The sequence below is a fragment of the Carassius gibelio genome, chromosome A13, assembly GCF_023724105.1.
Source record: "Carassius gibelio isolate Cgi1373 ecotype wild population from Czech Republic chromosome A13, carGib1.2-hapl.c, whole genome shotgun sequence".
In the NCBI taxonomy this organism is placed as follows: domain Eukaryota; kingdom Metazoa; phylum Chordata; class Actinopteri; order Cypriniformes; family Cyprinidae; genus Carassius; species Carassius gibelio.
This window is the reverse complement of record NC_068383.1, coordinates 1423256-1446587: the sequence shown is the minus strand read 5'-3', so window position 1 is coordinate 1446587 and position 23332 is coordinate 1423256. Positions and strand designations below refer to the sequence as shown.

At 33.3% G+C, this 23332-nt stretch overlaps 1 protein-coding gene across 3 annotated transcripts in view; it reads right to left on the bottom strand.

Annotated features, from left to right (window-relative positions):
• LOC128025835 (gamma-aminobutyric acid receptor subunit pi-like) overlaps positions 1–23332 on the bottom strand; it is a 44827-nt gene that overhangs the window by 6340 nt on the left and 15155 nt on the right. For 2 of the 3 annotated variants that reach the window (XM_052612380.1, XM_052612381.1), the window contains 3 exons: positions 12832–12912; positions 4259–4371; positions 806–873 (listed from right to left, as the gene is read on the bottom strand). In XM_052612380.1, the coding sequence (XP_052468340.1) occupies positions 806–873; positions 4259–4371; positions 12832–12875 (225 nt within the window). In that variant the 5' untranslated portion in view covers positions 12876–12912. Of the gene's footprint in view, positions 1–805; positions 874–4258; positions 4372–12831; positions 12913–15884; positions 16035–23332 lie in introns of those variants that run through there. The other variant, XM_052612379.1, reaches the window with a different exon arrangement.

Below are 23332 nucleotides of genomic sequence, written 5' to 3'. Positions count from 1 at the left end.
GTTTAATACTTCAGATTAGGACTTGAAACAAACAATTAACTTTATTTAAAAGAAATAATAATAATAATAATAATAATAATAATAATAATAATAATAATAATAATAATAATAATAAATATTAAACTAGTATTATTTATGAAAAAAATATAATAATAATAATTATTATTGTTATTTATTATTATTATTATTAATAATAATAATAGTAATATAAGTAGTAGTGGTAATAATAATAATAATAATAATTACATATTTTTACTTTATTAGTATTGTATTATTAGTATTATAAATTTCCCTTTTAATTACTGTTATTTTAATAATAATATAAAATAAAGAGTTTTTTCAAATTAATAATACTTTTCCAATATTTTGGAGCTATTTATTATTATTAACATTAATATTAATATTATTATTGTATGCTTGGAATATTGTTATTATTATTATTGTCATTTTTTATAATTATTATCATTATTAATATAAAATAAACCAATTAATAATAAATAAATAAATACATAAATAAATAAATCATACTTTGTAAATATTTTCTTCTTATTATAAAAAAAGATTATATGGATAATAATGTTTTTTTAATATAATTATTTAATAATAATAATAAAGTATACATTTATTTTGTTTTACTACTACTACTACATCTTATAATAATACTGGTTGGGATAAGTTTATTACTTGAGGTTAAGAAATTGAACACGTGTGATCAATAATGAAATAATATTCACTAATGAGCAGATAAGAGTTTGAGTCATCATTAATTCACACTGATGTGGTGTGCGAGTGCTCTGTTTCTCACCATGTTGATCTCAGAAATGGTATCAATACTGGCGATGTCTAAACTCATGCCCACCGTGACGGGACCATCTGCAGAACAGAGATGGAGAGAAGGCATGCAATCATAATTCAGAGAATCGTTGATAAAGACAGAAACCATGCTGGTGAAACTCTGCTCATTAAAGCTGACGATGTGGGAAGCATGTGTTTTACTTCTTCACAAATCTTTACAACAGAAGCAGATGATGGGGGTGAACATGCGGTGAACAGAGACAAATTAATGAGAAATAGCAACACTTCAGTGGAATGCAACGATGGAGAAGAGGCAATAGTTAAATATTTTTACTCTCATGGTTTTTGTTGAGTCTTAAGTAACTAAAGTAACTTAAGTAATTAATCTTGCTGCCGCATTCTGAATTAATTGTAAAGGTTTGATAGAATTGGCTGGAAGACCTGCCAAGAGAGCATTGCAATAGTCCAGCCTGGACAGAACAAGAGCTTGAACAAGGAGTTGTGCAGCATGTTCCCAAAGAAAGGGCTTGATCTTCTTGATGTTGAATAAAGCAAATCTGCAGGATCGGACAGTTTTATCAATGTGGTCTGAGAAAGTCAGCTGATCATCAATCATAACTCCAAGGCTTCTAGCTGTTTTTGAAGGAGTTATGGTTGATGTGCCTAACTTGATGGTGAAATTGTGATGGAACGATGGGTTTGCTGGAATCACACGCAGTTCTGTCTTGGCAAGGTTGAGTTGAAGGTGATGGTCCATCATCCAGGAAGAAATGCCTGTTAGACAAGCTGAGATGCGAATAGCTACCGTCGGATCATCAGGATGGAATGAGAGGCAGAGTTGAGTGTCATCAGTATAGCAGTGGTATGAAAAGCCATGTTTCTGACTGACAGAACCTAATGATGCCATGTAGACCGAGAAGAGAAGTGGTCCAAGAACCGAGCCCTGAGGAACCCCAGTAGTAAGATGCTGAGACTTGGACACCTCACCTCTCTCAAGATACTTTGAAGGACCCGTAAGACTCAAAACACTGAAGTGTGGTTCCTGAGATGACTTTTGCCAGTAGGGTTGCAAATCATTTCATTCAAAACTCTGATTCTTCAATGTAAAACGAGAATTATATTGTGACAAAACTAATTAATCAATTTCATTGCAAATAAATCGGTAGTTTGAGAAGCTTCAACGTGTTTCAAAGCAGCTTCCTCAACACTGGTGGAGAAACGGTGGGCTGGAGACTAAAGTAAAAGACACAATACTGAAGAAGCTCCAGAAACTCAACTCATCAATAACTGAGAGCAGGAGCAACAGGAGAGACACTTCGAAATTTTACATAATTTACAATTATTTTATTTCAAATAGTTGCCAATGCAACATTTAATTTTCGTTAAGTACTTCTAGTTGAAGTGCTAAATATAGCGGCAAGGTTTTTTTTTTAATTCACAAAACTAAGGTCAGAATTTGTATTCTCTGAGATAAAAAAAATGGTGAAAAAGTCAGATATAGTGAGTTTATAGCTTACAATTCCAGAAAAACAAAACAAAAAGAAAAATCTTAATTTAAATTTTAAATTTATTTCTTTTTATCCTATGACAGAAACAAGCTTCCATGCAATAAAAACTAAAACTAAATAAACAAAAATGTAAAAATTATATAGGCATATTAAAAAAATAAAGACAACTAAAACTGTAACTAAAATTAAAATGAAAACAGAATTATAAAATCTGATTCAAAATAATAACTAAAAACTATAATATATCAGTTCTACTAAAATAAGACGTGAGCATGCATATGTTTCTGTGAAACAAGCTCCACTGCAGTGGTTTTCAACCTGTGGTCCACAGGTGGGCCGCCAATTACTATTAAAATAAATAATACTGTTAATATATGTAAAAATGTCCAAGTCATAACATAACATAATTTCATATATATAATTAAATAACAAAAAAGGAATATTAAACTGTTACTATGCTTCCAATATTCGAGCTCGCTGATTGGTTTAAGAATAAAACACCAATTTATCTTATTATTTTTGCTGTTCCCTCCTGACTGCTTGCTCCGGTGACTATCTACCCGCTTCCGAGCTCTGCCTGGATCTAGTTTTACCTGTTTTGCTGAGCGGTGCCAGCCCGGGTTATTTTCTGTTCATCTCCAGTCCATTCTAGGGCTGTGTGATTAATAGAAATCATCATAAAATCACGATTTGAGCATGCGCGATTTCTAAATAGCTTTATAGCACGATTTTCCGCGCCCCTGACCGCCCGTAGTATGCTCTACGATCCAATCAGAATGCAGCGCCTCTAGCGCGAGAACAGAACAGACTGGGCATGTGCCTAACTCCAGGTTCACACACTGTCTGTGATGCGCCTTTTTTCCGAGCCCATGTTAACGGATCAGAGCGTTCAGTGTGCACACGGTAAAACTAGAAACAAATAATTAATATCTAGCACATGAGCATAGAGAGAGTTGTGAGTGCACAGGACACAGTTTAAGTGAGAGGAGGCACGTTTTAATTGCGCACACTCTCTCCGCGCAGAGCAGCGTGTATCTGAGCAAGCACGTCTGGTTTTGTGACAGAGCAAAGGAAATCTGCGTGCGAACAGAGACATTCACGCTCGTGCATTATTTTAATGTGCTTTCGCGTTATATTTATGTGCTCTCGCTGCTGACCGCATACACATACTGTATACACACTGCAAACACCTGAGGCACCGCTACAATTAATGAGCTCTATGAACAATGCATGGCAAAAAAGAACAAAAAAAGGACACTGGATTAATTTTTTTTGCCTTAAGTCTATACATTTTGTTACATCTTTACTATAGTGATAATTTTGACTTATGTCGGTTCAAGAGACATACATTTTTTTTTTATATAAAGCTCTAATTGGTTTTCTTTTGGAAATATGTTTCAAATTCATCCTGAATGCATTTATGACTGTAAAACATATCAGTGTGTGTCACAATCGCAAAATTGATAAAAGAAATCGCGATCGTTTTTTTTTTTTTTTGTCCATATCGCACAGCCCTAGTTCATTCAATAAATACAGTTAACAATCTAGCTTCTGAGTACTAGTTATTAACCCCAAAATAGCGGGGTCAGTTAATTTTTTTGAAGTGGGCCACGCAAACTTGTGTGTGGTTGTGTGGGCCGCGAGCTGAAAAAGGTTGGGAACCACTGATTTACAGTATTTTGTAATGTCTCAGAGATGCCACAGGGGGCGCTATAGTCATCTTCAGTCATGGTGGAGCAACAGTTTACACAGAATCTTGCTGTTATGTTATGCATGTCTTTCGCTTTCTGATGGATGGTACTGTGTTTTTAATCACATTACGATTCTCATTTGCATGTGTAATATAACGGAGCATCACTCAATCTGTTCTGAATGAAGATGTGAGAGAGTAAAGCGCCGTTCAGCACACGTACAGTACAGTACACGCAAGCATTAAACATTCATTATGTCCCTACTGTCAAAGAAAGGCCGGAGGTATTTGTTGTATCCTTTCATCAGCTTCTGGATGGTCGGAGGAAGAATCTCTCCCTCTTTCACCTCAGCGCTGAGAAGAGAGTTTTCCAGAAACCTGAGGGAGAACAAAAAAACAGAGGAATATGAATGAAGATCGCTGATCGACGGTTTGGCCCACACTGATAAGAGCGTTCAGATCCCAGAACAACTTTACATTAAGATAAGAGAGAGAGAGAGAGAGAGAGAGAGAGAGAGAGAGAGGGCAAATATAAGCTCATTTTCATAATTGGATTACTTTGATCTGTCAGTGTGGAAGACTTGGAAACATACCATCAGAATACGCTTCACTTTTACACACAACTGTAAAAATACACCTGCACCGTCAGCAGAAACTAAAACACACTTATGATGCCATGAAAGATTTGTGCACGTGTGTAACATGTACGATAAACACAGCAATCCACCGAGGCGTGCAAAACCTGACTACAGGAAAACTGTACTTGTTTCATAACCACAGAATCTGTTTAAGTGTTAACACTTTTAGAACTAGGGCTGCATGAAAAAAAAAAAAAACTAATTGTAATTTTGTACAGAAGGGCTGCAAAATATTATATATTAACATGGCTATACAAGTAATAATAATAATTATTATTATTATTAAATAAAATAAGAACTATATATATATATATATATATATATATATATATATATATATATATATATATATATATATATCCCCAAAATCAAAGTAAAATGAATAAAGCAAATAAACAAATTACATTTATATTCATCTAAAAATAAGAATGAATAAAAAATTAAGCCTATTTGACATCAAAATATTTATTTATTTATTCATTCAATTCATTTAAAAATAGGATACATATTTTTTTTAATGGGCATAAATGCTGTGATAAATTGTATATTGTTATTAAATTTATTTATTGCATTGCATGGACTTAATGCATGAGGAAAAGAAAAAAATGCAGAAAATACTAATGGTTTGTCAGATTTTTACAGATTTTTATTTTTGATCCACACATTAAAATAAATGCACATGCTCATTATCCATTATTTAAAATATGTTTTTTTTCATTGTTACTTTCTTCATATGTAAAACAAGTAATAAATAATAATGAATACTATTTTAAAATAACATATATGCTGTAATTTTACCATGAATTAATAATAGTTTAAGCAATTATCTATCATTCATTTTCTCTCATTATTAATAATGAGCATGATTTTATATATATATATATATATATATATATATATATATATATATATATATATATATATATATATATATATATATATATATATATATATATATATATATATATATATATATATATATAAATAACTTTTTTTGTGTGTGTGTCATTAAAATACTTTGTGGAGAAATATGCCTAATTTTAAATTTATTTATTTAATTCCTATATGCATTCCTTATATGATCACAAATGTAGTGCCACCAAACAAAATTATGACAACTAAAGCTAGAGAGGCATTCAAAGAGATTGATCTCTAATATATCTCCATTTATACTGAGTCTATTAGAGAAAACCATCAGAAGAATAAAAGATTGTGTGAATGAGTGAATTCCTCCCAGCCTCAAATCTGCTGGTAATGATCTAAAGATTGCATTCGGTAGCTGATTACTGACACACCATGAATCATCTGAATATTTAACCAAAGGCAATATTGTGTGGATTGACCTACTTAACAATTACTCAAAGTCTCACCTCACTTCTGTGCAGTTTGCTAAAGAATGCATCACTGTATCACTATGAAGAAATGCAGAAAGTATTCAATTAAACATGCAACCATCTAAAGCTCAGCAGTGTCATAAATACACACATGCAACGCTATGATGAATTAAATTAAAGTTTTATGCATTCATTTGATTAATACCATTTTAGAATACCAATTTGTTTTGAATAATTAAACAATTTCAAAAAAATTAAAAAATTTTTAAAAATCATTTCATGTCCTATTATAATTTTTTTTAAATGCAATAAATTATTATATTTTCATAGTTATTTTAATTCAATTAATTAGACCCATCTTTTGATTATCAATTATTACTGATTATTATTTATTATTTCTTTGAGTAAACCATAAAAAAAAAACAGTTTAGAAAAAGATTTGGAATTTGGAATTTTAAACATTTAAAAAAAAAAAATCTGAAAAATAAATATAAATAATATTTCATAGACCACTATTATAGTTAAATTAGTAATAAATTATTTACTTGCTAAAAATGTATGAATTCAACTGATTATGCATTTAATTTAATTAAACCACTAAAAACAGAATCTAGAAAAATGTTAATGGGAAAACATGGAATTTTAAAGAAAAACTAAATCTAGAAACAGAATTTCTGAATGAATGACTATTATAATACTATTATTGTTAAAACTGCAATAAATCTAAGTTAAAATTGATTACACATTAATTAGACAAGCATCAAAAACAGAATCTTGAATAATTCAAATTAAAAATACTATAATGCTCTGAACAAATTCAAACAGTACTACATTTAGCGTGCAACCATCCAAAGCTGTTTTCTTCAGCAAACTCTAGTGTGGAATATGTGCAGCCTCTAAATGACATTTACTACAAATATTGAATAAAAAATAAAAACAAAAACTAATAACAAAAACAAACAATGCCATTAAGATGCTCTGTAAGTGAGCATTCAGGTAGAAGTCTTTGAAGCGACCCCAGCAGGAGTCGGACTCAATAAATCCCCTTGTGATTCACTATAAAGGAAATAATAACCTCCTGGATGCGTTTGTGAACACGCGGAGAGTGGTGAGTTTGGACACATGACAGCTGGGTTTCACAGGGGCAAGTGGAAGATGCTGTGCTTTCAGCAGGAATATTTTCTGCTTATTAATTCAGCGATAACATGCTCCATGCAGTCTATATATCAGCCGAGCGCTTTGCAAACATGCAGAGGACTGATTGAGATGCATAGGGGAAACGGCTGATGATTTGACTTCATGATCGAGTTTAAACATGGTATTTTTATAAGTTGAGGGAACATTTCTGGTACGTTGTGCTCAAATGATGTGAAAAAACATTTGTGGTGGTACAGAAAAAAATATGCATGACCTATATGTGTATAGTGTACATATAAATGTTTTGTCGGATTATGGTTATCGCTCTGGAAAATCAGCAAGACTCATTAATCAGCAGAACAAGAACCGAACAGCAAACAACCCTGAGAAAGCGTCTGGCTGCTGCTGCGATCTGCTTTAGATCACATTGAAATAATAATAAGAGTAACTTGAGTGAGTGCATGAGAACTGATGCTTGGCTGTATTTGTGCGGTGCATTAGAGAATCCCTCTGGATGGTTGCTATGGCAACTGCTTCTGAGGCGGGAAAAAAAGTTACATGTTTGAGGATCATTTATAGAAACGGGAGCTTAGAACCGATCCGATCAATTTAGTGCGAACCTCCCAGAAACTGCCAATTAAGTTAGAAACGTTTGCCAAGTCAAGCATCACTGTAACTAGTGCTCACACTCACAACTTCTGTGTAAACGGCATCAGTTTTAGCCGTTTTTAAATAATTTAATTTTTTTTTATATATATATATATATATATATATACACATGCAACTTTATTAAAACAACATATGCAAAAAAAAAAAAGATGATTGATGTATTGATGAGCTTTAGGTTTTGCGTGTATTTATATATATACAGTATATTACATTTGGAAATGGGTCCCTTCAGAAAATGATTTTCTAAAGCTTAATATAAGAAAACAGAGGTTTTTAGGTCAAAATGTGATGAGAGCCTATTGCATCATGAAACCCTGTAAGAAAGAAACAATAAATCATCATGTACAATCTCAGACAGCGCTTTCATGCGAAGCTGTATGAGTTTCACTTTAATATGTTTGTTTAAACTGCTGGAAATGAGTTTAATTTAGGACTTGTGACTGCTGAAACCAACACCACTCGTATAAAGAGCTTCATCATTAATAAGAGGTTAATCCATGACTTCCAGTGAATTGGGACGCTCTCGAATGTGAGCGTCTTTGTGTGTCACGCAGCACACGAGTAGCTTTTAAGACTTCGTTTCACATGAATCCACCTTATCTTTGCCAGCGTGTGTCTGAAATCCCTCGCTGAGGCCGCCGGCAGTATTTGAGACGCTCGTTCTCGGTCTGTGGGGAAACTCGCTCATTTAACATGTGTGCTTTGACAATGTTCATGATTTCGCTGTGCCAACACAGAGACCAGCTGACCGAAGCTGTGGAATCCATGTTCCACTCATGCATTTATTTAAAACGACTTACAAAAGAGAAACAAAAGCCATGCATGACAGACTAATCTAGTAGTACAGCTGGTTAAACGCTCGGTGATGTTGTGGGATCATTATTGCAAGGTAGTTTGTGTTCAAACTTTACATTTACACTGAATTTTTATATATATAAAAAGTAAACCTTGAAAAGATATTAATACTCATTCAACTGATCAAAAGTTGACAGTAAATACATTTATAATGTTACAAAAGATTTCTATCAGGGATGCATGATAATGGATTTTGCCGATATTCGATATGCCGATATTCAATTAGGCCGATATGCCGATATATTTCCATTTGTTTGGAAATAATACCAAGTCTCTAATGTACAGAGATTATAAAAAATGTTTTTCATTTTGGTTAGTTAAAAAAAAAAAATCTTACTGCATAATTGTTATATCGGCCAATGCCGATATTTGCATTTTGATAACGTTCCGATAATATTCTATTATTTTGAACTTATCAAACTATATTTTAATAATATCTTACTGTTTTTGCTGTATTTTTTTTTTATCAAATTAATGCAGCCTTGTTGAGAATTACATTTTACATTTACATTTAATAATTTAGCAGATGCTTTTATTCAAAGCAACTTATAAATTATAAAAATAGAAGCAATCAGACCAACAAGAGAACAACAACAGTACACAAGTGCCATGACAAGTCTAGTGCAGTATGCATAGCTTCGGTATATACCGTGACAAACCTCCCTCTGCACACCCACACCATACATAAAGCCTACAGTATATAAAATGCTCCTCTGTTCACACAGTTCTAATGTTTTCTAGCTTTCCTTGTGGCTGCATCCATCTGGGTGTTTTAAACAAGACTGATTTGTGACCAGAGCTGAGCTGTGTGACTGTTTCTGCTACTCTTGGATCTTCTCTTGTTTTGTTCTTTCCCAGCAAATGGAAAGTGGGAGATGAAAAAGATGGAAAAAATATAATTCTGTCCCAGAAGAGTGAGAGAGAGAGACATAACACATGACACAGACCTGTCAAGACCATAACCTCTCACACACACACACACACACACACACAACACTGAACGCTTCTGAAACTGTGTGTGTGGCTTCACTAGACCTCACACAAATCAGATTTAAAAAAATTAGATGGAGAAGTTTTAACTAAAACTAAAGCCATTAAAAAATAAAAAATAAACATACTTAATAATATAAACATACTCAAAATTAAAAATAACTGATTTTATTTTTTTAAGATTAAAAATGTCAGCTAGTTTCCAAGGCAAAATGTCTAATTTTCATTTTAATTAACCAAAATAAAATTTGAATAAAAATGAATAAAAACTAGGGATGCACAATATATTGCATTGTGCAATAAATGTTTATTTTTTTATGTTGCCTGTGAAATACTGTAAATGCATCAGTTTCAAGATGCATTTAATCAAAAAATTAAGATTTATTGGCAAATATATAGGTTATCGGTTTCCAAACATAAAAATCATTGGTTATCGGTATCGGCCTAATTTCAATATCGGTGTGTCCCTAAAAAAATAAAACATTTTTTTTATCTGAATCTATTAAAAATATCAAAAACCAACAAAAAAATAACCAAAACATAATCTTAAATAAAAACCTGAAGATATATAAAATAATAATAATAATAATTTAAAAAGAAAATATAAAATTCTGTCTGAAACACGTTGTTCAGTTTTATTACAGCCATCACTATATTCACAATATAACACAGCCTCTCAAACCATATTACTTCATTATGAAATGGATTTAATTTACATTTTAACTATAGTGAAATTGCATTTAACTTAAAAACAATGTAGACAGCAAAAACAGCTCATTGCAAATATGACCACTGCAAACGTCAGTGAATTAACAGCAAACTAAAAGTGTTCTTTCTGTTGTAAATGATGCACAGGATAAGTGAGATGCTAATGTTTTTCTTTGAGAGTCTTTCTCGGTTTAGCACCCAAATCAACATGCTGAAGATAAAAGACAGCCGTTTCTTTAATCTCATGCAGCATTTTTCTGATAATCACCAGATGAAATGACACATGAAGATCAGTTTCTGTTTTTGTCTGTGTGAATGTGTCCATAATCATGTTTCCTTCAACACGCAGGACCAAAACAAAGCAAATGAGAAGTCATTCAAATTGATACCTGACGCTCTGAAGTCAATGTAATAAGATAAATAAGAATTATAGTATTCTGCATTATTTTTGCATGCAAAAACTAACAGCACGGCCTGTGTATTTGTAGTCTGATTCATTAACAAATGACTGCGTCGATTCCTTTAATAAAACACAAAATCACAAATCAATGGATTGAATGGATTGAATTGGTGCATTTCCCTTAAAGCATCATAAGCATAATCAGATCATAGAAACCACAATCTACTAAGTCAGGTCACATTTAATTATATAAATAAACGTTTGTTTCATAGCAGCTTTAATAAACAATACAATTTAGATATTAATCTTGCAAGTTCATCAATTATGAAAAGCATTTTCAGTTGCAAAGCATATCTAATAACGGAAATAGTGTCATTAATCAGCTTAATTTAGTTCCATGTTTATTCAGTTTAGTTCAATAACAGACTCAGTGTTTCAGGAACACATTGAGGGACACAGTAAAAAGATCAAATAATGTGGTTTTCCTTAATGAAGGGGTTAAAAGGAGACATTTCAAACAAAAAGTAATAATATATTAACAGAAAAATATTAAGATTTTAATTAATAAATATTAATAATTACTTACTAAATGTATGTAAATTACTTAAAATATATTTAAATATATGTAAATAAATAAATAGTCAGGAGAAATGCCATTATGTAAATTGGTTACCTGTAAATCTTTTATAGAAATAAACGTTCCATAATTTAGATGTGAATATTTTTTAGTATCATTAATTAAAATCACCAAATATTAAAGAGAAAACTACTAAAAGTATATTTCTCTCTTATTGATGATAACCAGAGGAACGGCTGGAGAGCCTCGGGAACTAGATGAGCGTCAGAATACATCAGTCTCACGGTTACTGGATCAGGCTCAGAGACGTTCCTCGACGGAGACGATTACACGCGCCACGAGCTCATGCACATGTGTGTTTGTGTGCGTGAGGAGATGTTTATCAGTCTCTGTTAACACCAGCGTCGGGGAAGCAGACTGAGAAAATGCTCCCATCATTTTCACAAAACACATTTAAGGACTTCACTGACACCAACATCCATCTGGAATAAATTACAAGCCTTTGTTTCTGCCTAACGCACCTTTTCGAGAACTAAATCCACACTATGGATTGAGAGATTAATCAATATAAAAACAAAATGCGGCTTAGTGCAATTATCGTGATGGATGGATGGATGGATGGATGGATGGATGGATGGATGGATGGATGGATAGATGGATAGATAGATAGATGGATGGATAGATAGCTTTAGGGCTTCCTGTGGTTTTCCATCAAAATAAATAAAAATAAATCAATAAAAAATAAAAAAATAAAAAAATGAAGACCGCTGTAAATACTAGTATTTATTTATTATGTTTATCTAATATTATTTAATATTATTCTGTCAATTTAATATCATCTATATTAATATACAATCAAACCATTTTCGTGAAATTGTCCATCCCTAAAAACAGCAAACATGGAATATTTATATATATATTGTTTTTTTTTTAAATCAACCACAAATCTTATTTTTTTAAATCCGGATTTTTATTTTTTATTTTACACTGACATATTAAAGTAGTTTTTTTATATTATAATTAGTATTTTCATATTTAAGTAAGACTATTATTATTATTATTATGTCATAACCATATTGATACTATATACACACACACACACAATTCGGTCAGATCGTGTAGCCCAAAAAAAAAATTAAGCAATCCACTTTTTCCACAGATGCAATTATTTATGAGAGAAAGCAAAATTTGATTTTTCTCCCCAAATCGTGCAGCCTTATATTACACTATAAACAGTATATATTTGTTGAAACCTAATATCCAAACATCCTTCCACTAAATATTGCTTTTATTGATTTCCAGAAACATTGCACTTGAGGAATAGTTCGCCCAAACTCAGCTATCAAGATCGGCCTTGCACAAAACACAAAAAGAAATATGAGTGAGTATATTATAGTTCTTTTACTGAAGTGCTGAATAATTACACCCTTTAACTGTTAACGTAGTATCCCAGCAGCACACACACCACAGTCTGATCTAGAAACATCAAACACGGTTACATGAGTTTGATGCATGACACAATCCTCTTACCTGCTGATGAAGAGGAGGGCAAATAAAGAGCTGAAGAAGGTCATGGTGAGAGGATGAGAGCTTCAGTGCGCTGGAGTCAATCTGGAGAAGAACAGAAGCAGGTCAGAACGACTGTAAAAGTGTCCTTACTGGTGTCAGGCAGTGTGCTTATAGCTGCTGGATGCATAAAGAGCTCATATCATACATTTCAATCATGCATCACTGTTTTTTCATATTATAAGGCCTACCTATAATGTTAGTCAAGATATATTGTGGCTAAAAGGTCAGTTTTATCACCTTTTCTCACCCCCTCTGATCATTCAAATTAAACAGGGATGATCATTTTTAGACATTTAGTGAGATCACATATAACAGAATTTACTCTCCTGATGCAGCCTTCTGCAAAGCATGCTGGGAACTAATGCAATTTCAGATAATGCAACAAAAATGTTTCAGGTCGTCCCAAAACGAGTGGATTAAGTAAACTTCTTTTTACATATTTAAGTAGATTTAACAATAAAATTAGCTAGTGACAGTATGATCATCAGTTGTGTTGCTTTTGATTATTTTAAGTAAATTGTGCAAGCAAATAAAATAAAACAAAATAAAATAAAATAAAATAAAGTAAAATAAAGCATATTTCCTTACATTTTAAATATAATTCAACCAAAAAACTAACAGAACTGTAAATAAAATAATAAATAAAAACTTGTAAATAGCCGATTACCATGAAATTATATATACATATATATATATATATATATATATATAAAGATATATAAATATACAGATTTATAACAAGACATCAATTAGAGGTTAAATAAACACCAAAGACTTCAGATATACACTCGCCCTGTCAATGTTACGAAAAACAAAAACCTTCTCTCAAATATTATAACAAATTCCTAATAAAAATTCCAATAATTCCAAATTGCATTAATGTTTCTCTTTTAAAACAACGGCAAAAAAAAGACTTGATGCACCAAGGTTGTGCAAGTAACATTACAATGGCAAACAATACCATCGAGATCCATGACAAAACACAGACTGCTGCTGAAAGACACTTTCATTCAAGCAGAACACCTCAGACAGAGATCGCTGAAGTCCAGCTGACTCGTACAGAACTGTCTGTCTGTGATTTCAGATCACAGAGAAAGTGTGTGTGAATGGTTGCCAGATTGCAGGAAGCAAGAAGCCGGGCTGAGTAACGTATCCGTTTAACAGAAAAGCTCTGATCGGGGGATTTTGTTATCTGGCAACATGAACCCTTGCATAATAGAGACTTGTACAGCAGTCGAAATGTTTTGATGTTTTAAATCAGGTGTTTGGACTCTCATTCTGACGGCACCCATTCACTGCAGAGCATCCATTGATGAGACACTGATGCAGTGCTACATTTCTACAAACCTGATGAAGAAACAAACTCATCCTGATCTGGGATGGACTGAGGGTGAGTACATTTTCACCACATTTTAGTTTTATAGATTCAGTGGTTTTCAACCTGTGGTTGAAATCATTCCTCAATTGTCATCTTTACAGAATTATGGTAAATCAGACTACCTCCATAATCCATAAACATATGATCTTATGACAGTGCAAAATCCCAAAGGATCTCTCATTCAAGTGTGTGCTTATACACCAGGGAGAAATAATGGATCAGCTGTCACACTTTCTGCACGATTTGTCAGCAAAGAACCCAAGGGTCAAGGCAGAGAAGCCAAAAATGACCCACACAGCTAAAACTGGAGAAAGAGCTAGATCTATCTTCTACCTGTGGAGATATATAGAGACGGTCCAGAGATACTGTGATTGACGGCCAATCAAGTCTGAGACTGATGGAGCTGGGGCTTTAGGAAGACCTGGGGGGCTTCATTATCTTAATGTTAGATCGTCGAGCCAAGCATCACTGCATTCACTGCTAATATCTAAGGGTTACAGTACACATACAAGATGAAACACATCCAGCATTAAGATGATTTTAACTCAAACACATAGAGTCTATAATCCAGAATAACACTTCCTCCAGTGAAAAAGTGTTCTGCTCTGAATCAGGAGAGAAATCTGCACAGATCAAGCAGCTTTTAGAGTTAAAATCATCTTAATGCTGGATGTGTTTCAGGTTTTGTCTTCTCCAGATGTTCACTGATGGACTGGAGTGCTGTGGATTATTGTGATGTTTTTATCAGACTCGCAAATTTTCATTTCTTGCTGAACTATTCCTTTAATTGTCACACTGAAGTATGAGCAAAACAACACTAAATATATAAGTATATACTCTACACACCCCTGCCCTGATTCAGTCTCTCTCTATCTATGCATATATTATTAAACATCTCTATATGATGTTTTCCACTCTACTTTCCCCAGAACTAGTAAATCCAGGTCCAATATGAGAATTTAGCAATTTTATTGAGTGGAATCTCTCTGGATGCGACACTATCAAAATCCCGCTTCTGGAATGTTGATGATAAATTGTGGCAATGTTCCCACAATTCCATTCTTTAAAATGTTATTTAAATTAATCCTGTTCATCCCCAGTCCTACAAGCTGTGAGTGAAACTTCAGCACATGCACGACTATAACACTATATCACATCTTATCTCTGGCCATAACACATACTTATACAAACTATGTGATCTGATCAATTACAAGATGATGTGACCTGCTCCTCAGCAATTCTGGAAGAAAAACAATCTGTGCCAAAAGAAACGGAAATACAGTAATCTCTAACGCGTTTCATTCTGCTTCTTAATATCTATAGAGAACATAAGGCATGTGACGCACGTGCATTAAATGATATAACAATATGCAACAACATATGGACACATTTAAAGTCTGCAATAGATAACTCACTAAGAACTGCGCTCTCCATGGATGAAACTGCTCTTATGCCTACAATACATCAAAACAGGATTTAACCAGAACAATATTCCACAAAGCTTCATTCGAATCTTAACTTGGGAACATTTCATTTACAACTTCTTATTTAAAACGTGCTCGTGTTTCAGGTTAGAGTAACTGCGTAACACTGTACCGTCGAGTTCAGCGGAGAGCTCGAGATCCCGTTCTCTTACCTGTGGCACCGTGTAAACCCGGGCATTTCTCAGGAATATCGGGAAGAGCTGACCGACCGAGTCCACGGAGACAATGATCTTCACTCAACATCCGAAGAAAAGTAGTTCCGAGCAGGATTTGCCTCCGGTTGACGGGCGCGCGGTTGGAGCTCTGCGCTCGTGCTCGCTTCTGACGCTTCACGAGAGCTCCGTTCATTCGGTGTTCGTGATTGACAGCCGTGCTTACCATCAACGGTGACTAGTTAACCCGTTTAATCCCACTTTTTACCCAAACATCAAAATATCCAAATGACGTGTCAATAGTGACCTTTTGAGAAAAATAAATAAATAAAATAAAAGTGTATATATACATATCACACATATATATATATATATATATATATAATCATCAAAGTTTTATATATCTCTGTTTGATCACATTCTATAGTTATTTTTATACATAAAATCCCTTATACAACACTGTACAACACAGGAATACTGAGATAAGAGACAAGAATATATACAACGTATTTCAAAATTGTTACATTATTGTAACATAGGTGACATATATATATGTATATATACACACACACACACACACACATTTGTAACATTTTAACTTTTAAATTAGTGAGAAGAAAATTTTGTTGCACTCCAAGTAAGTAAAAATAAATCATTTTTTTAAATTTAGTTATTTATTGTTTTTCTAGACTTTTTCGTCTGCATTGGATTCAGTGTGTGGCTAGCTACCTATTTTTTTACTTTTAATTTAGTGCAGTATTTTATCATTGCAACATTTTAGTGCAACCTTCACTAACAACTGCAATTGGCTTTACAGTATATGTTTAAATGTGTTTAATTATTCCACTATTGCCATCAACATGTTTACTCGTTCTATTACAACACCCAACACAACTGAATAATTGTGAATTCATATATTAATACTAGAAATATTAAATATAACGTACCAAAACTCTTTATCATATCTTTGTGTTAAGACACACTCTTAGAAAAAAAGGGTTCATTGGGGTTCTATATAGAACCATAGGGTTCCTTACTCAACTACAAAGAACCTTTTATGCAAAAAAGGTTCTATAATGAGAAGAAAGAACCCTTTTGGCACAAAGGTTCTTTAGGCTATTATTCATTCATATATTACATTATTCTGCAACATTTTGTATTTGTAATTAAATTATTGTTTGTTACTTAATATCACATTTTAATCATGCTGATTTTTGGAGAAAAACTGAAATGGCACTCTTCGTGTGATATTGATTAACCACATAAAATGATATATATACATCTTCTAACCCCCATATCTTGAATTTTGTGATCATTCACTTGCATTCATAAATCCATTGAATACACCGAATAATGCAGTGAAAGAACGCACTCAAAATGCACACGCGCACTAGTATGACATCATCATGTAACTTTACATTAGCCTAGATGCATGTACTTTTTAGGCAAGATTTGTTTTTGAATATAATTGATCCTGTTAAAAGGCACATCATTAAAACAAAAAATACTAGTTCACATATCATACCTAAACACGCGTGGAAAATGTAATTAGAACTAGCTGCCAATCCATATACAGCTATGATTCTCGAACCCCAAACTGACTCAAATGATTCGCGATCCCCAAACTGAATCAAATGTTTCGCGAACCCGCTCCGAACTCCCGAACTGATTAAAATGATTCACGCTACGAACTCCCAAACTGACTCAAATGATTTGCGAACCCTCTACGAACTCTCGAACTGATTCAAATGATTTGCGATCCCCAAACTGACTCAAATGATTCGCGAACCCCAAAAAGACTCAAATGATTCGCGAACCCTCTATGAACTCTCGAACTGATTCAAATGATTCGCGATCCCGCTCGGAACTCCCGAACTGACTCAAATGATTCGCGACCCAATACTGACTCAAATGATTCGCGAACCCCGAAAAGACTCAAATGATTCGCGAACCCTCTCCGAACTCTCGAACTGATTCAAATGATTCGCGATCCCGCTCGGAACTCCCGAACTGACTCAAATGATTCGCGACCCCAAATTGACTCAAATGATTTGCGATCCCCAAACTGACTCAAATGATTCGCGAACCCTGTCCGAACTCTCGAACTGACTCAAATGATTCGCAAACCCTTTCCGAACACTTAGTTCTCTAATTTCAAAACATTTACTGAAATTAAGGTACGAAAAGTATGTTGTTAACAAATAAAATCTTAATATTTCCATTCCGAACTGCTTTCCACGTTGAAACATCCACGAACATAACCAGGTGAGCAGATCACTCTCTCACTATTTGATTGCTCTAGTCTTGATCCACTCATCATCATCATCCACCAATCAGAACACAGGAGAACTCTTTGACCACAGCTGCTGTGCTTCAGAAGCTCTTGCAGCAGCTCAACACTGGTTTTCTCTGAGGTGGTCGGATCACATCAGATTGTGGTTAATCTTGCAGATCATGACTTATATCTACTCTTCCTCTCCCTGCAGTTTGGTAATATAAAGATTCCTCCTTTGAACTCCCACCTCTTCTGTGGGTTTTATTGTTCTGGGTCTGAATTTGGGCTCCTGGGGTCTCACAAAAGAACGTTGGTGACAACACACTCTTAGAAAAAAGGGTTCATTGGGGTTCTATATAGAACCATAGGGTTCTTTACTCAACTCCAAAGAGGTTCTATAATGAGAAGGAAGAACCCTTTTGGCACAAAGGTTCTTTAGGCTATTATTAATTCATATATTACATTATTCTGCAACATTTTGTATTTGTAATTAAATTATTGTTTGTAGTAACTTAATATCACATTTTAATCATGCTGATTTTTGGAGAAAAACTGAAATGGCACTCTTCGTGTGATATTGATTAACTACATAAAATGATATAAGTATATACATTTTCTAACCCCCATATCTTGAATTTTGTGATCATTCACATGCATTCATAAATGCATTTGAATACACCGAATAATGCAGTGAAAGAACGCACTCAAAATGCACACGCGCACTAGTATGACATCATCATGTAACTTTACATTAGCCTAGATGCGTGCACTTTTTAGGCAAGATTTGTTTAGCTTTTGAATATACTTTAAACTGTTAAAAGGCACATCATTAAAACAAAAAATAAGAGTTCACATATCACACCTAATCATGCTTGGAAAACGTAATTAGAACTAGCTACTAAATTAGTTAAAAATGCCTATCCATATACAGCTATGATCAGCTGTTACTTCATATTGGCTGAGCTTCAATGATGTCACAGGAAAGAATGAAGCTGATTGGTTGGTTCTTGTCTCATGACCCGTGGTGCGCTTGCGGCATTTTGAAAAGTTGGATGTTTTTAGTTTTGAACTCCAAACATAAACAAAAAGAAGTAATAAACTCATTATTTTCATTAATTTTACAAAGTAAACAATTTGTTTGCATTTGCGCGAGCATTGTCTCGCGAGTTAAGTGCACTTTTTTGAATTCCAGCGGGCGAGAAGAGATTGATCCCTTCTGCTGATTTAAATTGATGGTCTGATGGAAAAATTGTTGTGTTAAGTAATTTACTTTTTATAAGCTTTAAACCCATCAGTAATTAAGTTGTCAATGTTTCTACAGCGGATTTACACTAAAGCACGAAAGAGCCTGATACGCGACCGTGTCACAAGTTGCCTACATTGGTAAGTTTTGTTGTGCTTGTTGCAAACTGTTAAATTTTGTGTTTTCTGATCCTAAGCTTGGTTTTTAACTGCAGCTAGTGCTCTAAGCTAGTTTTTGACCGCACGCTCAAATGGCAATGAAGAACAGAACAGAACAACCATACAATCTGCAGTATGAGACATACGGCCAAATCAAGTTTTTTTATTATTATTCTTGACATCAATGAATAAATGTCATGTGGGTTTGAAACAACAAAGGTAAACAAGTAAATAGTGACAGATTTTTTGGGGGGCGCATTTTTTTATGTAAATCTCAAAATGAGATCAGGAAGCTTGCAACACCAAGGTTATGGGTTCGATTCCCAGGGAATGCATGAAATGATGACTTGCTTACCTTGAATTCGATGTAAGCCACTTTGGATAAAAGTTTTTACAAAATGCATTGGAAATTCTGCTCGATGATGATGCACGTTCTTCAGATTTAGTTTTCTTAAAATGCGTCCTTCATGCAATATGGAAGAAAACTTTGGATGCTCTACAGATATTTAGCATTTGACTTCAGTAAATGTCAAACTCATGAAGCTGTAAGGTTTCTCTCTCTCTCTCTCTCTCTCTCTCTCTCTTCCACACTCATGCTATCATTAATCAAACTGTACCCTTAATTGATGAAATGAGATTCAGGCCGGAATTGAAACTCACTCTGTGCTTCCTTTGAGGTTTCTGATAACGTCTTCATTTTCTCCACGAGTCTTCAGGCATGTTTAATTTAAGCAGTATGTTTGACGTTATTCGTAGATGAATTAGGGTCTATTCTCCCTAGCCTGTCTAGAAAATGAAGTGTTTGCTGTTTTACTGTTAATTAAGTGACATTAATTGTGTCATTATGTATATAACACTTAACAGAAGCTCTGGAAATTATAATTGAAACACAAGCACAGCCGCGGACGAGCACGAAATGAGATCTTTTCAGTGTTTTAGTTAGAGTTTCTTCTCACACCTGTTCCAGCAGATAATCCATTCCTAAACTGATGTTAAGCTATTTGCATTTCTAAAATCTATGAGTGTATTTATGCTACTGTAAAATAGAATAATATGCATGACTATTTTGAATTAGACTAGTATATTGGATCCATAACTGGGGGTTTCAAGCAATATTAAAGCTGGTGGTCCCTGTGCTGTGTTCAATGCATCTTCAGCCTCAGTTTGCACTAGAATGAATAAAATGATAAATACATCACATCTGATCCGGTCCCACGCACTAATCCAGACAGACACAGGGCATCCCTATGCATTAAACATCAAAGACACTTGAGATCTCTGCTCAGATGCTGCTAAGAGGACATTTTCGGAGGGAAAGGCAGAAAACGAAGTGTCTAGCCTACATCTGCCATCTGCATCTGCTGTGACAAGAGTTTAGGATGAATACAACATCATACCTTTTCCTTACATCATTTTGCTGATGATGTAATGCCGATATGTAAAATATAATATCATGGTAGCAAATGTGACACGCACAATGCAGATAATCTCAAAATCTGAGTAATGTGTCATAAAAAGCTTAAAAAGCATATATTAAAAAAGCATGTTTCGTGTTTAAAATAATAACTCAAGCCAAAATATAAATTGATTAAAATGTGCTCACCCTCCGAGATCAGGAGGAGTGTGTGTCTTCATCAGGTTTGTAGAAATGCAGCATTGCATCAGTATCTCATCAATGGATGCTCTGCAGTGAATGGGTGCCGTCAGAATGAGAGTAAAAACAGCTGCTTCTTTTTTTCTTTCTCTTGTAAACACTGCTTGATCTGTGCAGATTTCTCTCCTGATTCAGACCAGAACACTGTTTCACTGGAGGAAGTGTTATTCTGGATTATAGACTATGTGTTTGAGTTAAAATCATCTTAATGCTGGATGTGTTTCAGGTTTTGTCTTCTCCAGATGTTCACTGATGGACTGGAGTGCTGTGGATTATTGAGATGTTTTTATCAGACTCTCATTCTGACGGCACCCATTCACATCCACTGATGAGACACTGATGCAGTGCTACATTGCTACAAGATTAGAAGATATTTATTCAACGAAATTGTATATATCACATGTATTACAAAATACGCATATACAGTAAAACATAAGACTCTGACTCTTATATAATTTGCAGTGATTCATACAAGTGGGCGGAGCTAAATAGTTATTTTTGGCACAGTTTGCTTGTTTCAATTCTCTGATTGGTGCAGATTTCACTGCAGAATTATGGGTAATGTAGTTTTCACTGGGAATTCTGCTGTTGAACATTATTATTTAAAAATAGGTTGAAATAATGCACGCTGATCAGTTAACAACCTCGGGTCTGTCTTCAATGGTTTGTGAGTTGTTGTTAGAAATCAATTCTCTTATACAATCTTAAAAATAAAGGTTAGTTGGCATTAATTGTTCCATTGAATGAACTTAAACATCTATGGAAACTTTCCATTTCATAAAAACTTCTTTAGATTATTGAAATGTTCATAAATGTTCTGATTTGAAATACAGACAGCATCTCAGTGCACATTGATTTTCTCTGATTGATTTTTTTTTTCATAATAAAATTCAGTTTATCTATCTTTTTCACATTTTATTTTCCCAAGGCACAGATGCACCATACGTCAGAGCAAACATTCATCTCTATTCAGCACTTTCCACTGATAATCTTCTCTCATTAGGCTCAGTGTTAGTTTACCTTTGAGACATATTTTAGTTTTTCATAATTTAGTTGATTGTACATTGTTTTACTGATTTATTTTGGATTTTGTTATTCAAGCTGTTGGAATTGTGTTTCAATAGAAAGCACTTTAGTTGATTTTAAATGTACTATATATATATATATATATATATATATATATATATATATATATATATATATATATATATATATATATATATATATATATTAGTTTTATTTTATTGTATTTATTTTATTGTATCAAGTTTTTTTATATTTTATTTATTATAAAATAATGTTTTAATAATATCTTAATAATTAAAATGTAATAATATGTTCATTTAATATTTAAAAAATATAGTGAAATGAATTTTAAGTATTTTATTTTTTTTTGGTTTAACTATAATAACCTTGTTTGTGCTACTATTGTTTTTATGTGTCTATCTGTCTTTTATGTTCCTAAAAATGAAAAGATAGGAGTCCATTTCTGGTATTTGCTACTGTTTTTGACTTCTATCTTCAAGAGGAGAGACCTTTATCAAAGACTAGTAGACACAAAGACACAGAGCTGAATCCTAAAATCTGGCATTTTAAAGACACTTACTCATCATCCCTCTGGAGATGTTTGTGGCCTCATTCAAGCTGGCATAAAAACCAGAGCGCTCAATTCAATCCTCCAAAGAAAATGTATTTAGATATATCCACAAAAAAAAAAAAAAAAAAATTATATATGTATATGCAGATTTTAAGCTCCACTTTATTAATATAATAAAATACCATTTATATTTTAATATGATTTTTATTCATGAATCATCACCTGTTTTTATATTTTATTATTTGTAACCGTTATATTGTTTATGTGTTTTTCTTGTCAATACTTGTTTTGTGTTTAATGCGTTGGCAATATTAGCACACTTATATAAAATGGAAATATTAAAATGAAGCGATGTGCACTTCTTAAAGGGACAGTTCTCCCAACAATAAAAATTTCTTCCTTTTTTATTATTATTATTATTTTTCAGTCACCCTCAAGTTGTTCTAATGCTGTATGAGATTCTTTCTTCTGCCGAATACAAAAGATGATTATTTAAAAAAATAAATTAAGATTAAATTTAG